At 32.1% G+C, this 18967-nt stretch overlaps 1 protein-coding gene across 2 annotated transcripts; it reads right to left on the reverse strand.

Annotated features, from left to right (window-relative positions):
* Nucleotides 1-239: 239 nt before the first annotated feature.
* LOC134683019 (uncharacterized) lies at nt 240-9284 on the reverse strand. 2 transcript variants are annotated; one of them, XM_063542015.1, is made up of 4 exons: nt 9172-9241; nt 8507-8541; nt 4446-5611; nt 240-942 (listed from the first exon to the last, which is right to left on the reverse strand). In XM_063542015.1, exons 3-4 carry the CDS (start codon nt 5605-5607, stop codon nt 623-625), a joined length of 1482 nt encoding a protein of 493 aa, XP_063398085.1. In that variant the 5' UTR covers nt 5608-5611; nt 8507-8541; nt 9172-9241; the 3' UTR covers nt 240-622. The 2 variants fall into 2 exon arrangements, with proteins under 2 accessions (XP_063398085.1, XP_063398086.1); XM_063542016.1 differs by lacking the exon at nt 8507-8541 and having other exon boundaries at nt 9172-9284.
* Between the last annotated feature and the right edge of the window lie 9683 nt (nt 9285-18967).

Here is an 18967-nt window from a genome sequence, read left to right on the forward strand (position 1 = left end):
ACACCATTGTATATTCGTCGAATTAATATGATTTAACGAACAAAGGTATTTTTTTTAAAACACGAGTACCTCTTAATACAATAACAGGTAAGAAGTTAGCATCGGAATTTTATAGCTTTAATTTACGGCAAAATAAAAACACGGTTCAACGCATATACATATAAGCTGATCTAAACATTAATTAAATCAATACATGTTCTTGCAGGCACAAAAGTATAATATGCACATAAGATAGTATAAATATTATATTGTGAATTCATTTATTTTCATGGATACCAACTTTCGAGGGTTAAGGAAATCTCACATCTTCGTGGATATTAACTTTCGTAGTTTTTGTCAAATTCTGCATACAAACCTATATAAAATTGTAATTCGTTGATCTTTTTTATGTTACTTGAATGATTCGCCTTCACTGTAGAACTTAATTCATCTGCTCAACTGTTACTAAAGATATATACAAAATCTGTTTTCTTTCAGCTTGTATGTTGTAACATAAAAATCAAAGTTATTGTATGTTTTGGTTTCATAAGGAAAAAAAATGTCTTGTCTTCTTCTAAACAGATATAATGGCTTTATCGGTTTTAGGTTGTATTAAATACATTCAAGTCTATATCCTCTGGTGTCAAGGTTTGCCTGCTGACTGTTGTATAAAGATGGGTACTAAGCGAAAAAGTCTTTCTAAATTATCTCTCGAATCACACCGAAATGTGATATTACCCGGACCTAAAATATGCTTCCTACCTACAGTAATTACAAATTCTCGCCCTTCTTTTGACTTTCCATATTGTTGCACGATATCATATGGCCAATGACATTTTAACGTCCTTTTCTTTATGTCTTCAAATGTGAAGCCATCAGGTTTAACATGCAGTCGGTAATGACTAGTTAATCCAAACTTCCATGCAGCCTTCCCTGGTTTGACCATGACAATGAAACAAAGACCTGAAACGAAGGACAAAACAAATTCGGAGGGTAAAAGTACTTGTTCGACTCTGTATGTAACGAACAAACTTGACATTATATATACAATTTAAATATATATCCACTCTTTGTATTTAATCTCTACACTTCTTATAAAGGAACTTATAAGTAGCCTTTATATTTTTGTTTTATCTGTACTGTCTTGCTATTAATCATTTAATTGGCTCTACAGAATAAAATAGGATTTTTTTTAATATGAAACATAGTATTACCATGATGCATGACATTCAATTGGCATGATATTCGCATCTCTTTCTCTTGTATTCAAATGATTTTTCTGCAAGCATCTATCAAATAAAAGATATTTCTTTTGTTGCGAAAATAAACGCTCGCGAAAATTAGCTCGATTTGCAATTTTGTTTTCTAATAGGAACATATACAACCCTTCTAATTTTTGTGACCATTGTTCATGTTGAAGTGAATTGCAGAAATTATAACAACGTATTGTACCTTACATACATTAGATCTGTGTAAACACAAGACCAATGGACCCATTCGGCTAAAATTAACACAACAACATGTTTGATTAAACATATTTATACTGCACTTGTTCCACTTGAGCAGTCAGAATACGTTGACCGTTTAATTTTTATGTCATATACAGTCACTGACCTGATATCACTTTTCCTCATGAATATTGAAATAGAAAATTTCTAAAATTATAACTAATTATTCATACGATCGATTCAACCTGTTCTTGTTTCCAATGTATAAAACGACGCAAACTTCGTTTGCAATTTCAACCAAAAAAAACCAAACATATTTCACTATAAATATTTTAGGTTTTGTGATTATTGTTGTTATTTTATTTAGTTCTTAAACAAATTTGTTTACCATCGATTTCGGGTTTCTACAGGTAATGTACATGTCATTGTGTTGTATATGTCTCCGCCTGCATGATATGAGGCCTTTTTTTTATCACAGGGGGAAGTTTCAAAATATTTAAATAAAATAATAGCATTAAGGCATTAAACAAGAATTGAACATATTTTTCTTTATATACAGTCCGCCAAAAGTTAAGCACCACCTATTTTTATTGCATAGATTTTTTTTCAAATTTAAAAAATCAATTATTCCACCAAAAAAAGAAATCAATCATATAGCAATTTTGCTAATGTATACCATAAACAAACCAGAAATGTAATTATAGTCACTTATGAAGGTTCTATGCATGTAGGTTTTCCGTTCATAGAAATAGTGTAAATACACAATTCAGAAACATAATTTAAACTTCACTGTGATTTTATTTTTTTACAACAATTGATCACCCAATATTATTTGAATTGTCTACACATAAGCTTTGGTATGTTTGGCAAATTTAAGGTCAATATTTGAGTCAATAGCATGTCTTACAACCTCACTTCCGGTTCAGTTTCATAACACGACGTATCATTATCGGTGCAAGCCTTCAAGCTTTAGTTTAGGGAAATCTGTTGCATTAAACAACAAATACCACTTTTTAATCGACTAAATATTGTGAAGGTGGATCTCTGTGATTGAGATTTCCGCCCATGGCATCTCAGAAATGTTTGATAAGGTTTATGTATGGGGACATGGAAGGCTAAAACATAGTGTAAATGCTTGTGTCTCTTTGGACTCGGTTAAAATCCTTGCCCTATGTGTTCTAGCGTTGTCCTCCATGTACAAAGGTCTTAGCAATGTAGACGCAAGTGGGGGGTTATCAAAATGAGGGACTACAATGTTTTAAGGCACCAAATCTCTCTATGTATGTCCGTTTATACTACCCTGAAGAATATGCGTACCAAGCTTATAAGGGCATAAGAAGCAACCCCGTACTGAAACACCACCAGCACTGAATGCAGTCCTTGTGCAAACATTGTTTTTTGGTCATAGGCCGTTTTGTTTTCCCGCGAAATTCGTATTATGGCGTCTACTGGCAGTAAAAGAAACTGACTACAATCTGAACAATGAGTGTTTTCTCAGCTTCTTATGTTCAAGCATAGATAGTCATTATCCCATTAAAACCTGACGGTAGAGTGCCTACCTGTAAGTACAGGTCTCTATACACCAAAACTTGCTCTTTGGTTGCCTTTGAGAAGTCGACTGACCAATGTACGAATACAAACACGACCACCTGGAGAAACAGTGTATTTGTAAACGCGCAGATGACCTTTGATAAGAGGTTGCTTGACTGCTTTATCGGAGTTCAATCTTTTTGGTCGTAATGGATTTTCTTAGGGTATGTTGAAGGTAATTCATAACACTAAACATTAATAATTTTTTTGCAATAGTTATAAAAATATTGCCAGTTATATTTCGGGGGTGCTTAACTTTCGGCGGACTGTATAGATTGCAGTATAAAAGATACAATGATATAAAGGATTCAGCCCGAAACGGGGAAAATGCTCTGCAGAGTTTCGCATTTCCCCGTTTCTAAGCCTCATCCTTATATCATTGATATGTTAGGTCAATGCAGTATTATTGTCTATATCTAGGTCAACGGAATGACATCTGGACAGACAAATATAGAGCAGGAAATAAAACTATTTATTTCATTTAAAAAAAGAATTTGAGGAAGGATTTGTAACAACGCTTGGTTACCTGCTTGTGTGATAAGCGTAGCTTCCAGTGGGAAATATTTCTCAATTTTTCAGTATGAGAAGAAATCAATTTTGAATACAATAGGAAGGTTTGTAATTTAGGAATTGGCGTGGATGAAGAGCGAGAAGAGCGGAAAATGTGAACTTTTGAATACGGATATTAATTTTGACTTTCAATGGGCACTTCAAAAAAGTGTTAGAAAAAGTGTTTCTTTAACGTGCAAAGACCTCGAATTTTCTCACTTAAAGAGGCTTCGCATCGGACGTTTATTCTGATCCGAAGTGGCTGCAAATTTGTACACCCCGCACAGCGAAATGGACACTCCTTTTTGCTAGGGTTATAACGTTAGCTTAAAGAAGATCAAGGAATGGTCATATTTCAATAATCAAATCCTTAATTTGGGTTTATACATTTATACTGTCTAGTTCATGTATTGGTATATACATACATGATTTTCATGTGTATGCACATATATCGTGCTAATTAGGTTGCATGAATAAGATTTTAAGAAAACTATATAAAGAAGGATGTTTTGAAAAAAAATCTGTTGCTGAGTCTGGTTTCTATGTTGCGTTATGTTCACTGTGTATTGTCTTTCTATTTTGTCATGATATTGTTAACTTTGTTTTTTCGTTTTGATTTTCCCACCTCACTTCTACTCATCTATTATTTTACGTGTTTTACAAAAATTGTTGAATTAATCAATGGTTGTAATACTTTACTTATGACAAACAAATACTTATTCTTAAAACATCCTTTTCAAATTTAAGGCTTTAACATTTAACAACCTATGTAATGATCTGTGGTCAGTCTGGTATAACATGAATGTTTCTTTGCCGGTTTAAAAGTGGAATCATTAGAATGTGTTTATTTATATTTCTGTCGCACAAAAGACATGTTACCTGGATCAGTCTGTCCAACAGTTTCACCAAGTTCCGTATATGTTTCCTCTATATTCTCCTGTTCTATTGATGGCGTATAGACTGGATTGGTCATTTCAAAAATTTCACCTAGTTCCATAGATGAAGCATCCGTATATGTTTCTTCTCTATTCTCCTGTTCCGTTGATGACGTATAAACTTGACTGGTCAGTTCAACAATTTCACCAATTTCCGTATAATATTCTTCTATATTCTCCTGAGCCATTGATGAAGTATAAACTGCACTAGTCACTTCAACAATTTCACCAAGTTTCGAAGATGCTTCTTCTGTATTATCCTGTTTTATTGATGACGTATAAACTGCACTGGTCAGTTCAACAATTTTACCAAGTTCCGTAGATGCTTCTTCTGTATTTTCCGGTCCAATTGAAGATGCAGAAACTGCACTGGTCAGAACAACAATTTCACTAAGTTCTGTATATGCTTCTCCCTTATTTTCCTGTGGTATTAAAGACGTATGAGCTTGTATAATCTGCTTATCGTTTTCTTCAAGTTTTGAGTATTGCGCCTCTTTATTTTCCCGTGGTATTAAAGACGTATAGGCTTGTGTAAGCTGTTCATCGTTTGCACCAAGTTTCCAGTATTTAGCCTCTTTATTCTTCTGTTTCATTAAAGACCTATAGTCTGAGCTTGTCTGCACAACAATTTTACCGTGTTCCTCATATTTTGCCTTATTATCCTCCCGTTGAATTAAAGCCTTATAAATTTGTCTGGTCTGTTCATCGATTTCCTCCGTATTAATTATATTTTGATTTAAAATGTCTACAAAATCGTCCATTTGTTGAGAGAAATTCACATTTGAAAGCTTTTTATCATCGTGTATATTTGTGACATTTTTGCATTTCTTATGTTCCTCAATAAGACTTTTTGTACAACAAGAACATTCGTTTTCATGACAGTATGCTTGATGATTTTCACTTTGTAATTTACAGGATTCTTCAATTTGAAGGACACTTACAGGTAATATATGTATAATGCCATGACTTCTCGATGCCTTGTTTAGTAAATGATGAACCTTACATTCTCCACAGAGCCCTTCTTTACAATCAATACACCATGTAGTAGATGGTACAGAAATATTTCTGGAATCGCAGATACTGCAAACTGGAAATTTACTTGCCATATTTCTGGAGAAAAAAAAACCAATTTACTTTTAATTACACATTTTGATGGTAAAAGGCATAACTGTCCAATTATAGTTTTATCTTTCATAAAACTGATAAATAACACTGTTTAAAGCTTAATGCAAACATATTATACGGAACTTCACTAGCAGGGGCGAATGCCAGGTGAAATCCTTTCATTTTCGTTAGTTTTAAACATACTCTGAATTCTTTTTACCCATGAACCCTCTACCAGGTCAATCATAATTATCCTTCCCCTTCATAACATCCAGGGACTAGTTTCACGAAGCTGTCTTAGGACTTATACATGTCTTACCATTAGGACGGTCTTACAACATATCTTAGTCGAAAGTCTGTTATTCAAAGTAGTCATAGATTAAGACAGTATAAGTTGTATGGTTTGCTACTGAGCCCTACGGATTCATAGAGGTTTACATGAAGTAAAATCCATATGAATTATATTCACCCTCTATGGATCCGTAGGGGGTCAGTAGTGAACCGTAAAACAAATTTATCGCACGCTTGATTTTTTCTGCTATGTGTTGTTAAAAAAACTAACAATGAAACACAACAACATTAATATATGTCGTCGCTATAAACACGTCATGAAATTTACTACCCCCTACGGTCTCATAAAGAGTCACCAGGTGACGGCGTTAAACCAATCACAAAGTGAGAATTTACCTGCAGTGCAAGAAATCTTAACATTGGTTTTAAAGTTAGGACTACACGAGAGGAGTCTTTTGATGGTCTAAGAATAGTCTTAAGTTTATTTACTAGTATACACATCACCCATTTGTTTATTTAATTCAGCAAACATTTTATTACACAAAATGTATCATATAATTATCTATTCTCATTTTCCTGTTTATAGCTTAATCTGCATGTTCCGAATATCATCATGATTTGTCAACAGTGAACATTCGATTTTTCAATATCAGTATCAATTTAATCCTTAAAAGTTATCATAACAGATACAGCGACAAATTGATTTAAAGCACTCGTTTATTCTTTCTTTCCCTCAATTTGATATCTGAAGTTTCATATGTATAATATATAATTTATAAGTATGTCTGAGTCAGTGACAACTCTACAGAAGATGTATCCATCGGATCACCAGCAATGGTGAAACATGGCTGTGTTTATTATGTATATATAACTCGTCTAAACATCAACCCAACATTGTTAGATCTGTAAATTTGCTTTCGCAAATTTTTCGTTCTTCCCTCGCCGGAATTCGAGCCCATGCTACTGAGATATCGTGACAGTAGTACTTTGTGCCCAGCCTCCATTCAAACGGATAACCGCATCTTAAAGTCTTCTGATTCCTGCCATAAGTCGACTAACATGTTGCTTATCTACCAGTAACCATTCTTGACGAAGGGTATTGTTTGTTTTATGATTTGTTTGAACTGGGGTGTTGTTTCATGCACTTTACGCCCAATAGTGTCCCATATATGCTTGATATGGTTTAAATTGGGGCTACTATTGGAAGATAAACCGAATTATATTAGAACAAGTGATTTTCCTCCACGACCCCTTTTTTCAACATTGACGAGTCTGCAATATATTGGAAACGGGCATCTGTGTGTCTGTTCGTAGGCGAAGGTCCCCGAAATGGTATTATCGCACGATAACCAGTAGCGATGAGCCGATCTCGAAAAGTTCTTGTTTAAATGCTCCCCCTTTGGTATCTTTCGTCCCTCTTTTATGACAGATCTTATGAAAGTTTCGTAAACCCAATTCCTGGTTGAAGACTATTGAAATGTTAAGTCACTCCTTATATCATAGAATTTGGACTTTCTCGTTATTGGTCTACTGCTGTTTAGATCCATTCAATCATTTTAATATACCATAGACAATTAATGGAAATAATTCGACAAAAAAATTTCAAACCCTAACACTTTAGCTATTAAATATACATGTTACAAATACGGAACCTGTTACATTAGTGCATGACACAATTATAATATGTTATTTACTTTGTACTTGTTTGGCTTTGTAACTATTTTGATCTATGCGTCACTGATGAGTCTAATGTAGACTAAACGCGTTTGGCGTATCAAATTGTAATCCTGGTACCTTTGATAACTTTTACACCACTGGGTCGATTACACTGCTGATGAACGTTTCGTCCCCGAGGTATCACAAGCCAAGTAGTCATCAGTTCAGTGTTAACATAAATATTTATGGAATGGTCATATATTTTTTTACTTTTCTTTAATTAATTTCCTGATTACAAAATTTAAAATTTAAAAAAAACCAAGGATTTCCTTTACCCCACGAATAGATTACCTTAGCCGTATTTTGAATTATGGGTCCGCAATGCTCTTAAACTTTGCACTCGTTTGCCTTTATAACTATTATGTTATGAGCGTTACTGATGGGTCTTATGTACACGAAACGCGCGTCTGGCGTTTTCAATTATAATCCTGGTACCTTTGATAACAATTAGCTTAAAATGGTTATTTTTTTCCGACTAGCTACCTATACGTGTTTAGACTTAATGGCGCCAATATCTAGAGCATGGTGCTGAACGTAAAATCGATGTCAGTATGCAGCATTTAGAAGCAAACAAATATTTGCTGTATTATCAAAACTAATCATTTTAGTTTTTTGCCTTTTGTGCATTTCAAAATGAAGTAAGTATTTTTGAAAAAAGGATCATGTTGATGACATATTCAGGGAAAATGATCAAATTGAAAATCATTATTTTTGTATTATTGTTATATACTAATGTCAATGAACTGTTTCAAATTGATAAATGATCTACACGTGTATGAATTTTTTTTATGATATTATGCTTCAAGCATAACATATAAGATGATATAAATGTTACCTTATCCAATGTCTTATTTTACTAAAATTTTAATACCAATCTTTGTAAATTATATTTACATTTTTCAGTCTTGCACACTAATCAATATTTTTATCTGAAATAAGACAAAAATAATCATGCTGTTATCAATGATATATAGGCATGCTATTAGCTGACTGGTATACAACCCTGATAACAGCACATTGAAATATTGATAAACAGTTATTTCTTTTTTAACCAAAAATCATTTACATTGTCATTTACTGCTCATGTTGTTGTAGAGAAAAAGTTCGAATGATATTAGCAATTTCTTTGTTTCTGAGTAAAACTTGGTTTACTTCCGATTTTGGGTTTGGTCTCTTCGTTCATTGTTCTCAATATTATTGACATTTTGAGATTGAACTATCCTGGATGTATTGATTATCGTTCATCATCTCTATTAAAATATAATCCTGGTACGTGTAATAACTATATATTCAACGAGATTATTTTTCTGCCGAGATGGTGAAAGCGAGAAAAGCAATCGAGTTGAGATGACCAATTCTAATCAGTTTATCGCTATTTTATCAATGACGACGTTGTCAATGTTATATTAATTTCATTAACAACGCCACGTGACTCCTCGGGTTCTCGCGATACTTTACCATTTCAAGCGAGAAGCATGATATGAAAAATTATCACAAAAAAGATCAAAGGGAAAATGCACAATTTGTGATAAAATATTATACAATGATACAGTACTAACCTCGAAGTACAGATACGAAAGTCTGATAATTATACTTATACACCATGTCCTATTTTCATCTTTAAGGAAGAATATAAATATGTTCAATGAACTTTGCACTTTAAAGGCAGAACATATACTTTTAAAACATGAGATTTATGTTAAAATAAGTACATTAAACAAGGAAAAGCATTGTTCTTAATATATAAGTCGACAAACAATCAGGAAATCGAAACAAGTGTAAACCTGCTGATAAGATTAATTTTGATAAAATAAAGTAACTGATATACTAAAAACAAAACTTAGTGAATTATAAGACTGTGTTAATAATTCATAAACTATTGCAAATAACCATACATTTTTTTTTTTACTTAATGACCAGTTCTTCTGAAATTTGTTCCGTTCATCCCATGATTACTTTGAAGTCACCACGATAGCGCTATTATTATTGTTTTCTGATCCTCTATATATATATGAAGAAAAATCAGAAATCATTTCAATTAGACAATGTTTGAGCGGGGGATATGATCTCAATTTATCATGATCAGCTCCTCTACAAATTTGAATGGACGTTTGAACTAATTTTTAGATTTTTGCCCTTAACAGAGGGACGAAAGATACCAAAGGGACAGTCAAAATATGCAGTATTCTGAGAAGAATTGCAAAACTTAGCATAATATTTACCGACCATTCTAAGCAAAGCTCTGATTTCTTTCACGGATTTGGCTATACTTTTTGGACCTTTTGGATTATAGCTCTTCATCTTTTATATAAGCTTTGGATTTCAAATATTTTGGCCACGAGCATCACTGAAGAGACATGTGTTGTCGAAATGCGCATCTGGTGCAAGAAAATTAGTACCGTTAATTTTATTTACTACCACTGGGTCTATGCCTCTGCTGGTGGACTATTAGTCCCCGAGGGTATCACCAGCCCAGTAGCCAGTACTTCGGTACTGGCATGAAAATACGGATTTTTTGTGTTATTAAAATTTGCTGTTACAAAATGATAGAAATTACTATAAATTAAGGAATGTATCTCCCTCGTGCAAAGCTCTGATTTCTTTCACGGATTTGGCTATACTTTTTGGACCTTTTGGATTATAGCTCTTCATCTTTTATATAAGCTTTGGATTTCAAATATTTTGGCCACGAGCATCACTGAAGAGACATGTGTTGTCGAAATACGCATCTGGTGCAAGAAAATTAGTACCGTTAATTTTATTTTCTAAATGGGATAAAACTTTCTAATGCGTTTAGGTTTTAATACGCCATACGGCTGATTTTCAATGTGAAATAAAACTCACTAATTAATTTAGATATAAAACTCACTAATTAATTTAGATATAAAACTCTCTAATTAATTTAGATATACAACCTACTAATTAATTTATATATAAAACTTTGAAATTGTTCTCCATTCACAATAAAAAATGTAACTTTTATTGCATGAAGAAAAATACACATAATGTGTTACCATCCGATCATGGTATATGACTAATACAAGACACATTGTAAGTAATTTGTTGTTCCAGCTTAGTTATTAAAGAGGATGGAGGGCGCATTGTTTTTTCTATTCTAAATGACATTTCTACCGCTGAAAAGTAGTTATTTTCTCAACAATTTTAAATTAATCGAATGAAATGTTCGAAAAGATTTCTTTTGAATAGCAATACATTTTTAACAGATAATCAGGATATAAGCATATACTCTCCCCATTCAGTGCTATGCCTCTCTTCAATCGACTACTAGTATATGTGGAGCGTACGGACCTGAATGCAGAAGTTATGTTAATTTAGTTTCGGTGAATTTTCGTGTAATCAATTGCATCAAAAGTATTCAATTTCAAACACGTGTTGCGGGATCCCAGTATTGATGACTTCAAGACTAAACATCTAGATTATAGCTTTGCTGTTTTACCAATCATATATAATCCGTCTGGACACGTAATTAATGGTCAATAACACTTGTCTGAGAAGTATGTTATCCATGGGCGCAAAATCTCGTTAGCCTAAATGGTAAACACTACAGTCCAGGAGTATACCAGGCAATGCGTTGAACAAAGAACGAAAACGTTGATACTCGTTCCTAATGTATTAAGAATGTGCCATATTTAATACGAAATATAATTAAGAAACTTATTGGGTTAATCAATACCCATGCTACATGAATATTTAGAGAACCAAATGTTGTAAAAAGATTGTCCCTCTTTCTTGATGAGATAAAACAACAAACAATATCGTTTTTACATAATTATGTAAGTGTAAATCATGATACATCAACTACTTTATAAATGCATTAGATACAAAACTGTATTGACAATTCACTTTGAAACTCAACATATACACTAAAACTTCAAAACCAAACGGAGAATTGTATCTCCCATGCACCACTGTGTTAATATATAAACTACTTAAAATGTCTATACCAACAACTGTATATTTCTGTGTCTTCAAACAGCTCCACGAAACCTCTTTCTTAATTACTAACATCAATTATATAAATGTCCTGTACCAAGTCAGGAAAATGGCAGTTGATATCTTATAGTTTTTTTCGTTGTGTGTGTCATTGTCGTTTTTGGTATTTTGTTGTGTTTCTGTTGTTTCATTATTTTCCTCTTAAGATTGATGTGTTTTAGTTTGTAACCCGGATTTGTTTTCTCTCAATCGATTTATAACTTTCGAACTGTGGTTCATTACCTTTATATATCAGCAAGCAAAGCCGGTCATCAAAGTTATTTCAACGTATTTTAGAGATGACTCAAATCAGATGTGAATACTAAAATCGATCGTTTAGAGGACACACAATCTCTACTATTTCCTTTTAATTTGCAATAATATCAAAGTATCTACTTTTATACGCTTTTCACAGGTTTTCTCCATTCCAAACTAAACGCCAATTGAAAGAGTTGGTACTTTCTTCGAAAAACTAAGAAGAACATAAAGAAGAACGTCCAATATAGATACAAGTATCTTGTCTGATAGAGGGGGGAGGGGGTGTAAATTTTACTTCGTGAAAAATCGTTCTCATTCTAACAAACAAAATGTCTGAAACTTATATAATCAACATACTTGATATCTCTATTGACAATATATTTGTTACAAATCAAATCTAATAAAAGAAGACGGTGATTAATTTTTCTTTCCATAACACATAAATATAAAAGAAAGACGTCAACACATTTGACAAAATCCGATGAGAATTACAAATATAACTCTAAACGCCAATTGAAAGAGTTTGTACTTTATTCGAAAAACTAAGAAGAACATAAAGAAGAAAGTCCAACGTAAATACAAGTATCTTGCTGATAGAGGGTGAAGGGGGTGTAAATTCTACTCCGTGAAAAATCGTTCTCATTCTAACAAGCAAAATGTCTAAAACTGATATTATAAACATACTTGATATCTCTATTGACAATATATTTGTTACATTTGATAGGTTGTTTTTAACTATAAGAACAACGACTAAATCCAATATACTGTCACCATTTATCACTTAACTATATGGTTAATATATAAAACTTTATACAGCGTTCGTTAGAATGCTTATAAACAATATTTGACTGAAAAAAAATCCAAAACGCCCGCCAAATTAAAAATGGCCACTTAGAGTCAATAGGCTATAAACATGTGAAAGCAAGAACTGTTGCACATTACTAGAACCATCTCGTAAACTTACATAATGGCCACCAACAGTCTAGAGGATAAGTACGATGTATTGGTGTAACTCATCTTAATGGATTTTTTTTTTTTTAATTTTTGGTCCTCAATGCTCTTTAAATTAGTACTTTATTGGGGCTTTTTAATAAACATTTTGGATCACTGATAAGTATTAATGTAGACAAAACGCGTGTCTGACGCAATTCCAAAAAGTTCAATCCTGGTATATATGATGAATTTATTCATAGAAACAGTCTAAAACTATTGACATGGTTTGAAACACTTTAGAATATAGAGCCATATAAACTAATAACAAAATGGCCGTCAATTTTATGCTTAGATAAACATATTTGTACAAATGACCACTTTTTTCGTAGTAATCGACTGATTTTTGCAATCGATATGCATTACAAATATTTTCTTTGATATGGATATTTAGAGTACTTGTAAAGAAAACTACCTGTATGTATGTGCCTGTTTCAAATCAGGGGCCTGTAATTCAGTTGTTGTAGTTTGTTAATAAGATTGAATTCATGCATACAGTCAAAATGAAAAGTTCAATAAACAATACAAGTGCATACACCTGTCATGTTTCACGGAGATCTGGAACCGTAGTCAGGCTAAAGTTTTAAGAAAGCCAATAAGTACAAATATTGGGTGCATAATACGTCATTTGAATAGAGTCATAATAAAGTTCTCAATAAACCACAACTACTATAAACCGAAGACGTCACAATGCGATTTAGGCACAAACTCGCTATATTTTACAGAAATTTCGTCATGAATTTCTAGTGGAAAACTTTACGATTTTTTTTACCGTTATAAAATTACCGTTTCGCAGATGAAATCGAATATGTTCCTTATCTTGTAACTACAATATACTTTCATTTTCACCACAAATGTTACGTACGGAATTATCAGATCCGTAATAATATAAGGAACAGGACGGTTGCCTCACGTGGAGCGGTGTTGGTGTGCGTGTTGCTTAGTTTTTTGTTTTCTATGTTGTGTCGATTTTACCCATGTCGTTGTCAGTTTATTTTCGATAAAGGAGTCTGATTGTTGCTCTGGTATTGTACTCCTAACTTGTACACTATACTGCATCAAAATAGTTCATGCATATAATAAATTTTTCATCTTCTCATGGCCTGGGTCTATACATTTTTAATTTACATTCTTGCATACGCTTGGAATAATATTCAAATATAATGAACAGGCCTTGTGAAAATCTCCGAATTGCAAAAATAATTAAAAAAAATAACCATGATTATACAAAAGTTCCCGGAATCCTAATAAATCGGATTTTTGATGCCCATTCGTAGATCAGGTATTCCAAACATTGTATTCTGTGTAATTTAAAATGTCATAAACGGAGGTCTTTTCTGTGACTCAAAAGTCCGTCCGATGATAGTATAATGTTTACTCCATAAGTATGTGGAATTTTAACCTTCGTCCAAGTCAGTTCAAAAACTCTAAATACAAAACATCCTTGTCTCCAGTTGTCACCAAATTATTATACATTTAAGGGTGTTCGCGTGTAGAAATCATTTTTGGTTTAAATATATGCCTAAGATTTCGCTAAATTATCTTAATGAACGTTATACTATACTTTAAATAGAAAAATTAAATAAAAAAATGGGGTCACAATCTGCCTCTGAAAGAAGCATAATAAATTCTTGTTTGTGTCCTTTTTTGTTGTTGAACTAATAGAAGAAATAGAGGTTATATCGAAATAGAAATAGAACTAAATTACAGAAATCGCTAAAAATGTTCAATTATTTAGTTTCTGTACAACTTCTTTGCAAACATTAATAAAAAAAAAAATAGGTCACCGATGAGTTCAAACAGATATTTCCATTTTATTCTATCAAATGGCATTTTAAAACTCATCTTGGGCCAAACCGAATCGATTGTTTGGTTAATTTTTGTACCATATCATAAAGTAATAACTTACAGTGTAAACACAAAATATGTAATGAAAAAAAAATGTTTAATTTTTTGTACCCGCGGGCCTCCTTAAAGCACTTCTTGTTTAATCGTCTGAAGATTCGCATATAAGATAATCAGAACCGCTGTACAGATAAAAAAATGATAGATTGATGTGAAACGCGAAACACATTGAACATAATATTTACATAGCTAAACGTTTTTTGTGACAGCCATATATGACATAATTGTACAATTCATGACTTCAATTGTTTGGACCTCAGAAAATAGTGTTTGGCAGCTTTTCTTAAATACAAAATTACAATATCTACCTCTTATTTTCTTAGATCAATATAGGCATTCGGGGAATTGACTTTTGGATATTATTCATTCATACGAACATGTTAAAAATGTGGAAATTGTGAGAAATTAGACGTCAATTAATAAATAAGTAGTGTGAAAATTTTCAATTAAATTCATTATTTTATTCACGTCATGTGCTTTGTTTAAGGTAGCACAACACAGAGATTTTTCATCACCAATCAGACATCTTTAAACTGATGTAATTCCACTCATATCATCTTTCTATAAATTTTATAAATAAGGTACCAAACAGAAGGATTAATCTCTATAATTGTGATATTTTGATTATGACATAATTATAACATACTTAATGGTTATGTAATTAGTTGCCATATTGTGATGTCCATACTTGAATGAATTTAGCTTCTTTGTTATTCATAGCATCCCAAAATATTTTATAGATTCTTGCGCAACACAGTTTGACCTCCAAAACAGTGTCTCAGATTTTTCCTATTGTATTTCATTCTCTCATTAATCTTCAATGAAGTTTGCAACATCAATTCATAGGAGACCACTAAATTCAATTGGGTATAAAATGTGTTTTATTGGTGTTGTTGGAAATCTGAGACACAGTTTTGGAGGTCAAGCTGTGTTGTATAAGAATTTATAAAATAATTTGGAATAGTATGAAGTACAAACACGCTAAATTCATTCAAGTGTGGATATCAAAATATAGCAACTAGTTACATAATAATTAATTATGTAATAATTATGTCATAATGAAACTATCAAAATTTGAAAGATTAATCTTTCATATTTCTTTTGGTACCTCATTTATAAAATATATAAAAGGATGAAATGAATTACATCAGTTTAAAGTAGTCTGATTGGGAGTGAGGAAATCTTTGTATTGTGCTACCTTCAAATAGCAGCAAAAACATTAGGCACGAAATAGATATGAACATATAAGATAAGGAAAACATACTGTTTTTACTTTCTTTTGATTTGTTTAAAGTATTACCTTTTTTTCAATGTTGTCAATTTTTATGGCGACACGCCCACTCTGCCGTTGTGTTTTCATATGCCAGCATGCGTGTGCGTTGTTATTGTTAATATCGATACTATATAAAGTTCTTTGAGCCATAATCCTGATAGAAATTAATTTAAATTAATGGCAATAATTCAAATTGAATTAATTAAACCATAAAATTAATTTGACTCTTCACATTTCACATAATCCGCTTTGCGGAATTATTCAGTGAAAAGAGTCAAAAATTAATTTTGTGGTTCATTAAATTCAAAATTAATAAAATTCAATTATCAAATAATCATAAAACACACCATAGTCTGTTGTTTTCAGAATTTCTCACTTGAACGTTTATTAATGGAGTCAAGCCACGCAACGTCACCACTGACAAAATTATGATGACGCAGTTTGATGACAAAATGGTATCACTCTGTATCTGCCCTCTTACAGTATATGAATTATGTATATTGACACTGGCATTTAAGTATTATTTTATTACAAAATAGATATAGTGGAAAAGGAAATAATTTTAATATGTATATTTAGTTATTCTTAATATATAAACTATTCTAATGTGGGATCACTTGCTACGAGATATATGGAAAATCTAATGCATGGTGGTTTTTTGTTAAATCATTAACGGAAGTGAAAAAGAGAAATAATATTTTTTTGTAGCAGCCAGAATAAATCAATTTTGTAAAACTAAACTAAGAAATATTGATAATTAATTGTGCATTTGTAAGTGAATAATTCGACCTCATTATATCCGTATGTATATGCACTTCAATTTAACCCCTTAGCTAGAGCAGAGATAATCATTAAACGAAGTAATAATTTTCATCCATCAGCTAAAAAAGTATCAGAAAAGTGCATAACATTATACAGTGTTATATGCAAATGAAATAAACTGTATTAAACAAACATACAACTGAATTCAACATAAAGGCAATAACAGATTATTTTGATATAAGTAAATATAATCTAGTACAGTATAATAAAATATAATAAAATTTACACATTAGCATACCCAACTAAGGAACAGAGATCCTAAATATAAATTCGAAGCTACAAGAATAAAAATAAACATTATAAAACAGCATGTGTCCAAAGTCCCCTCCTAAATGGACTAACCTGTATCATGAACAACGATAGCCAAACATTTGGAATCCACATCTTTAAATAACGAGCCACAATAAGACGAACAACAGTGACATGCCAGTATAAAGACATTGACGGGGTGAGTGCGAATGTCAATGAAGTGATATGCAGGATCATAATAGAATATATAGTTCGAGAACATCCGGCATTATTTCTGACAACCAATATTTATTGGAACCCGTCGATTAATTTTTTTAGAAAAAGGATTAGAAGTTCATTGACCAAATACTTGCTCATCATTTTTTTCTTTAAGCAACGATAACTTTTGTATTAAAAATTTTCATTTGAACTTTGAACGATAAAGGAAGAAACACTTCAAATACAAGTGAAGTATGAGCAAGTAGCTACTTTACAAAGTGATAGAAAAAAAAACTTGAATGGAAAAAAAACCCAGATCAAGAAGTCGAACCACATCAACACCGGCTGCTAAGGCCAATATTTATAGGACAAAGTTAAATATGTGTTTTTTAAAGTTACATTTACTTGAATTCTCAAATTTTGTCCGTTTTTTTTTATTGCGGGTTCGTCTATGCATAATTAATAGACCATTAAAACGAAGGATGATGTTTTAATTGTCCCATCCTGAATTCATTCAGTCCGTCTATCTGAGATGAAGTTTCATTTTTTTTGTCAGATCCGATATATATTTCAATGCTAAATAATCAGAAATCATTTGAATGACGAACTGTATTTGAGCGGTGTACATATCTTAACATATTTGAAGGTAATGTTGTCGCTTCATAGGTTAATACTTTCTTCTAAGATCCTCTTGAATTTATGAATGGGGGTTTTCACTTATCGAAATCTTGGATGAATAATATAAAATACGGGCATTTTTGGCGACAAAGGGAAGTTGTGATATACCGCTTTTCAACTCTTGTCGCTTGGATAGAGCCTTGATATTCAAACGCATAAAAATTTGAATAAAATGTTCAACTCATTACTACTTCTGATGAGCACACTGACGATAAAAAAAATACATTGGGAACAATATCATCGTGGAGAAGGCTTGTTAAGATAGTCCTTATTAAATTTGCCACCGGAATAACCTTCATTTTTCGTCGGATTCTCTTCATATTTCTGGCCCAACCATCATAAACTTAGATGCATTTAATATGAAAATCACATCGTAAATTGGTAATTATTTTCAATTGTGGGGCTTGATTTTAATCAAAAGCGCTCTGGACATAAAATTGTAGTAGCTTTAGATTGAACATGTAGATATCTTCAATATAAAGATCTACATTTTCTGCTATTAACAGCAATTACACCAATAATGAAAAACAAACACTAGATATAGAAAGATGTGGTGTGAGTGCCAATGAGATAACTTTCATCCAAATAGCAATTTATAAAAGTAAACCATTTTGGTCAATGTACGGCCTTCAACACAGAGCCTTGGCTGACACAGAACAACAAGCAATAAAGGGTCCCAAAATAACTAGTGTTAACCCATTCAAACGAGAAAACCAACGGTCTAATATATATAAAAATACGGAAAACGAGAAACACGTATAAATTACATAAACAAACGACAACTACTGTACATCAGATTCCTGACTTAGGACAGGTACAAACATTTGCACCGGGATTAAACGTTTTAATGGTACCAAATCTTCACCTTTTTCTGAAACAATAGCATTAAATCACAATAAAGAAAAAACTCTATTACAGTTAATATTCTACTTAGAAATCGAAAAAAGCATGTACATGTAATGTATAAAAGAAACAATAGAGTTATCTTT

Source organism: Mytilus trossulus, chromosome 9 (assembly GCF_036588685.1).
Source record: "Mytilus trossulus isolate FHL-02 chromosome 9, PNRI_Mtr1.1.1.hap1, whole genome shotgun sequence".
Classification (NCBI taxonomy): domain Eukaryota; kingdom Metazoa; phylum Mollusca; class Bivalvia; order Mytilida; family Mytilidae; genus Mytilus; species Mytilus trossulus.

Coding starts and splice junctions, on each gene's coding strand:
- LOC134683019 (XM_063542016.1), bottom strand. CDS start 5,607: ATGGCAAGTAAATTTCCAGTTTGCAGTATCTGCGATTCCAGAAATATT. Junction 943..4,445: donor TGTTGGACAGACTGATCCAG/GTAACATGTCTT, acceptor CCTTCGTTTCAG/GTCTTTGTTTCATTGTCATG.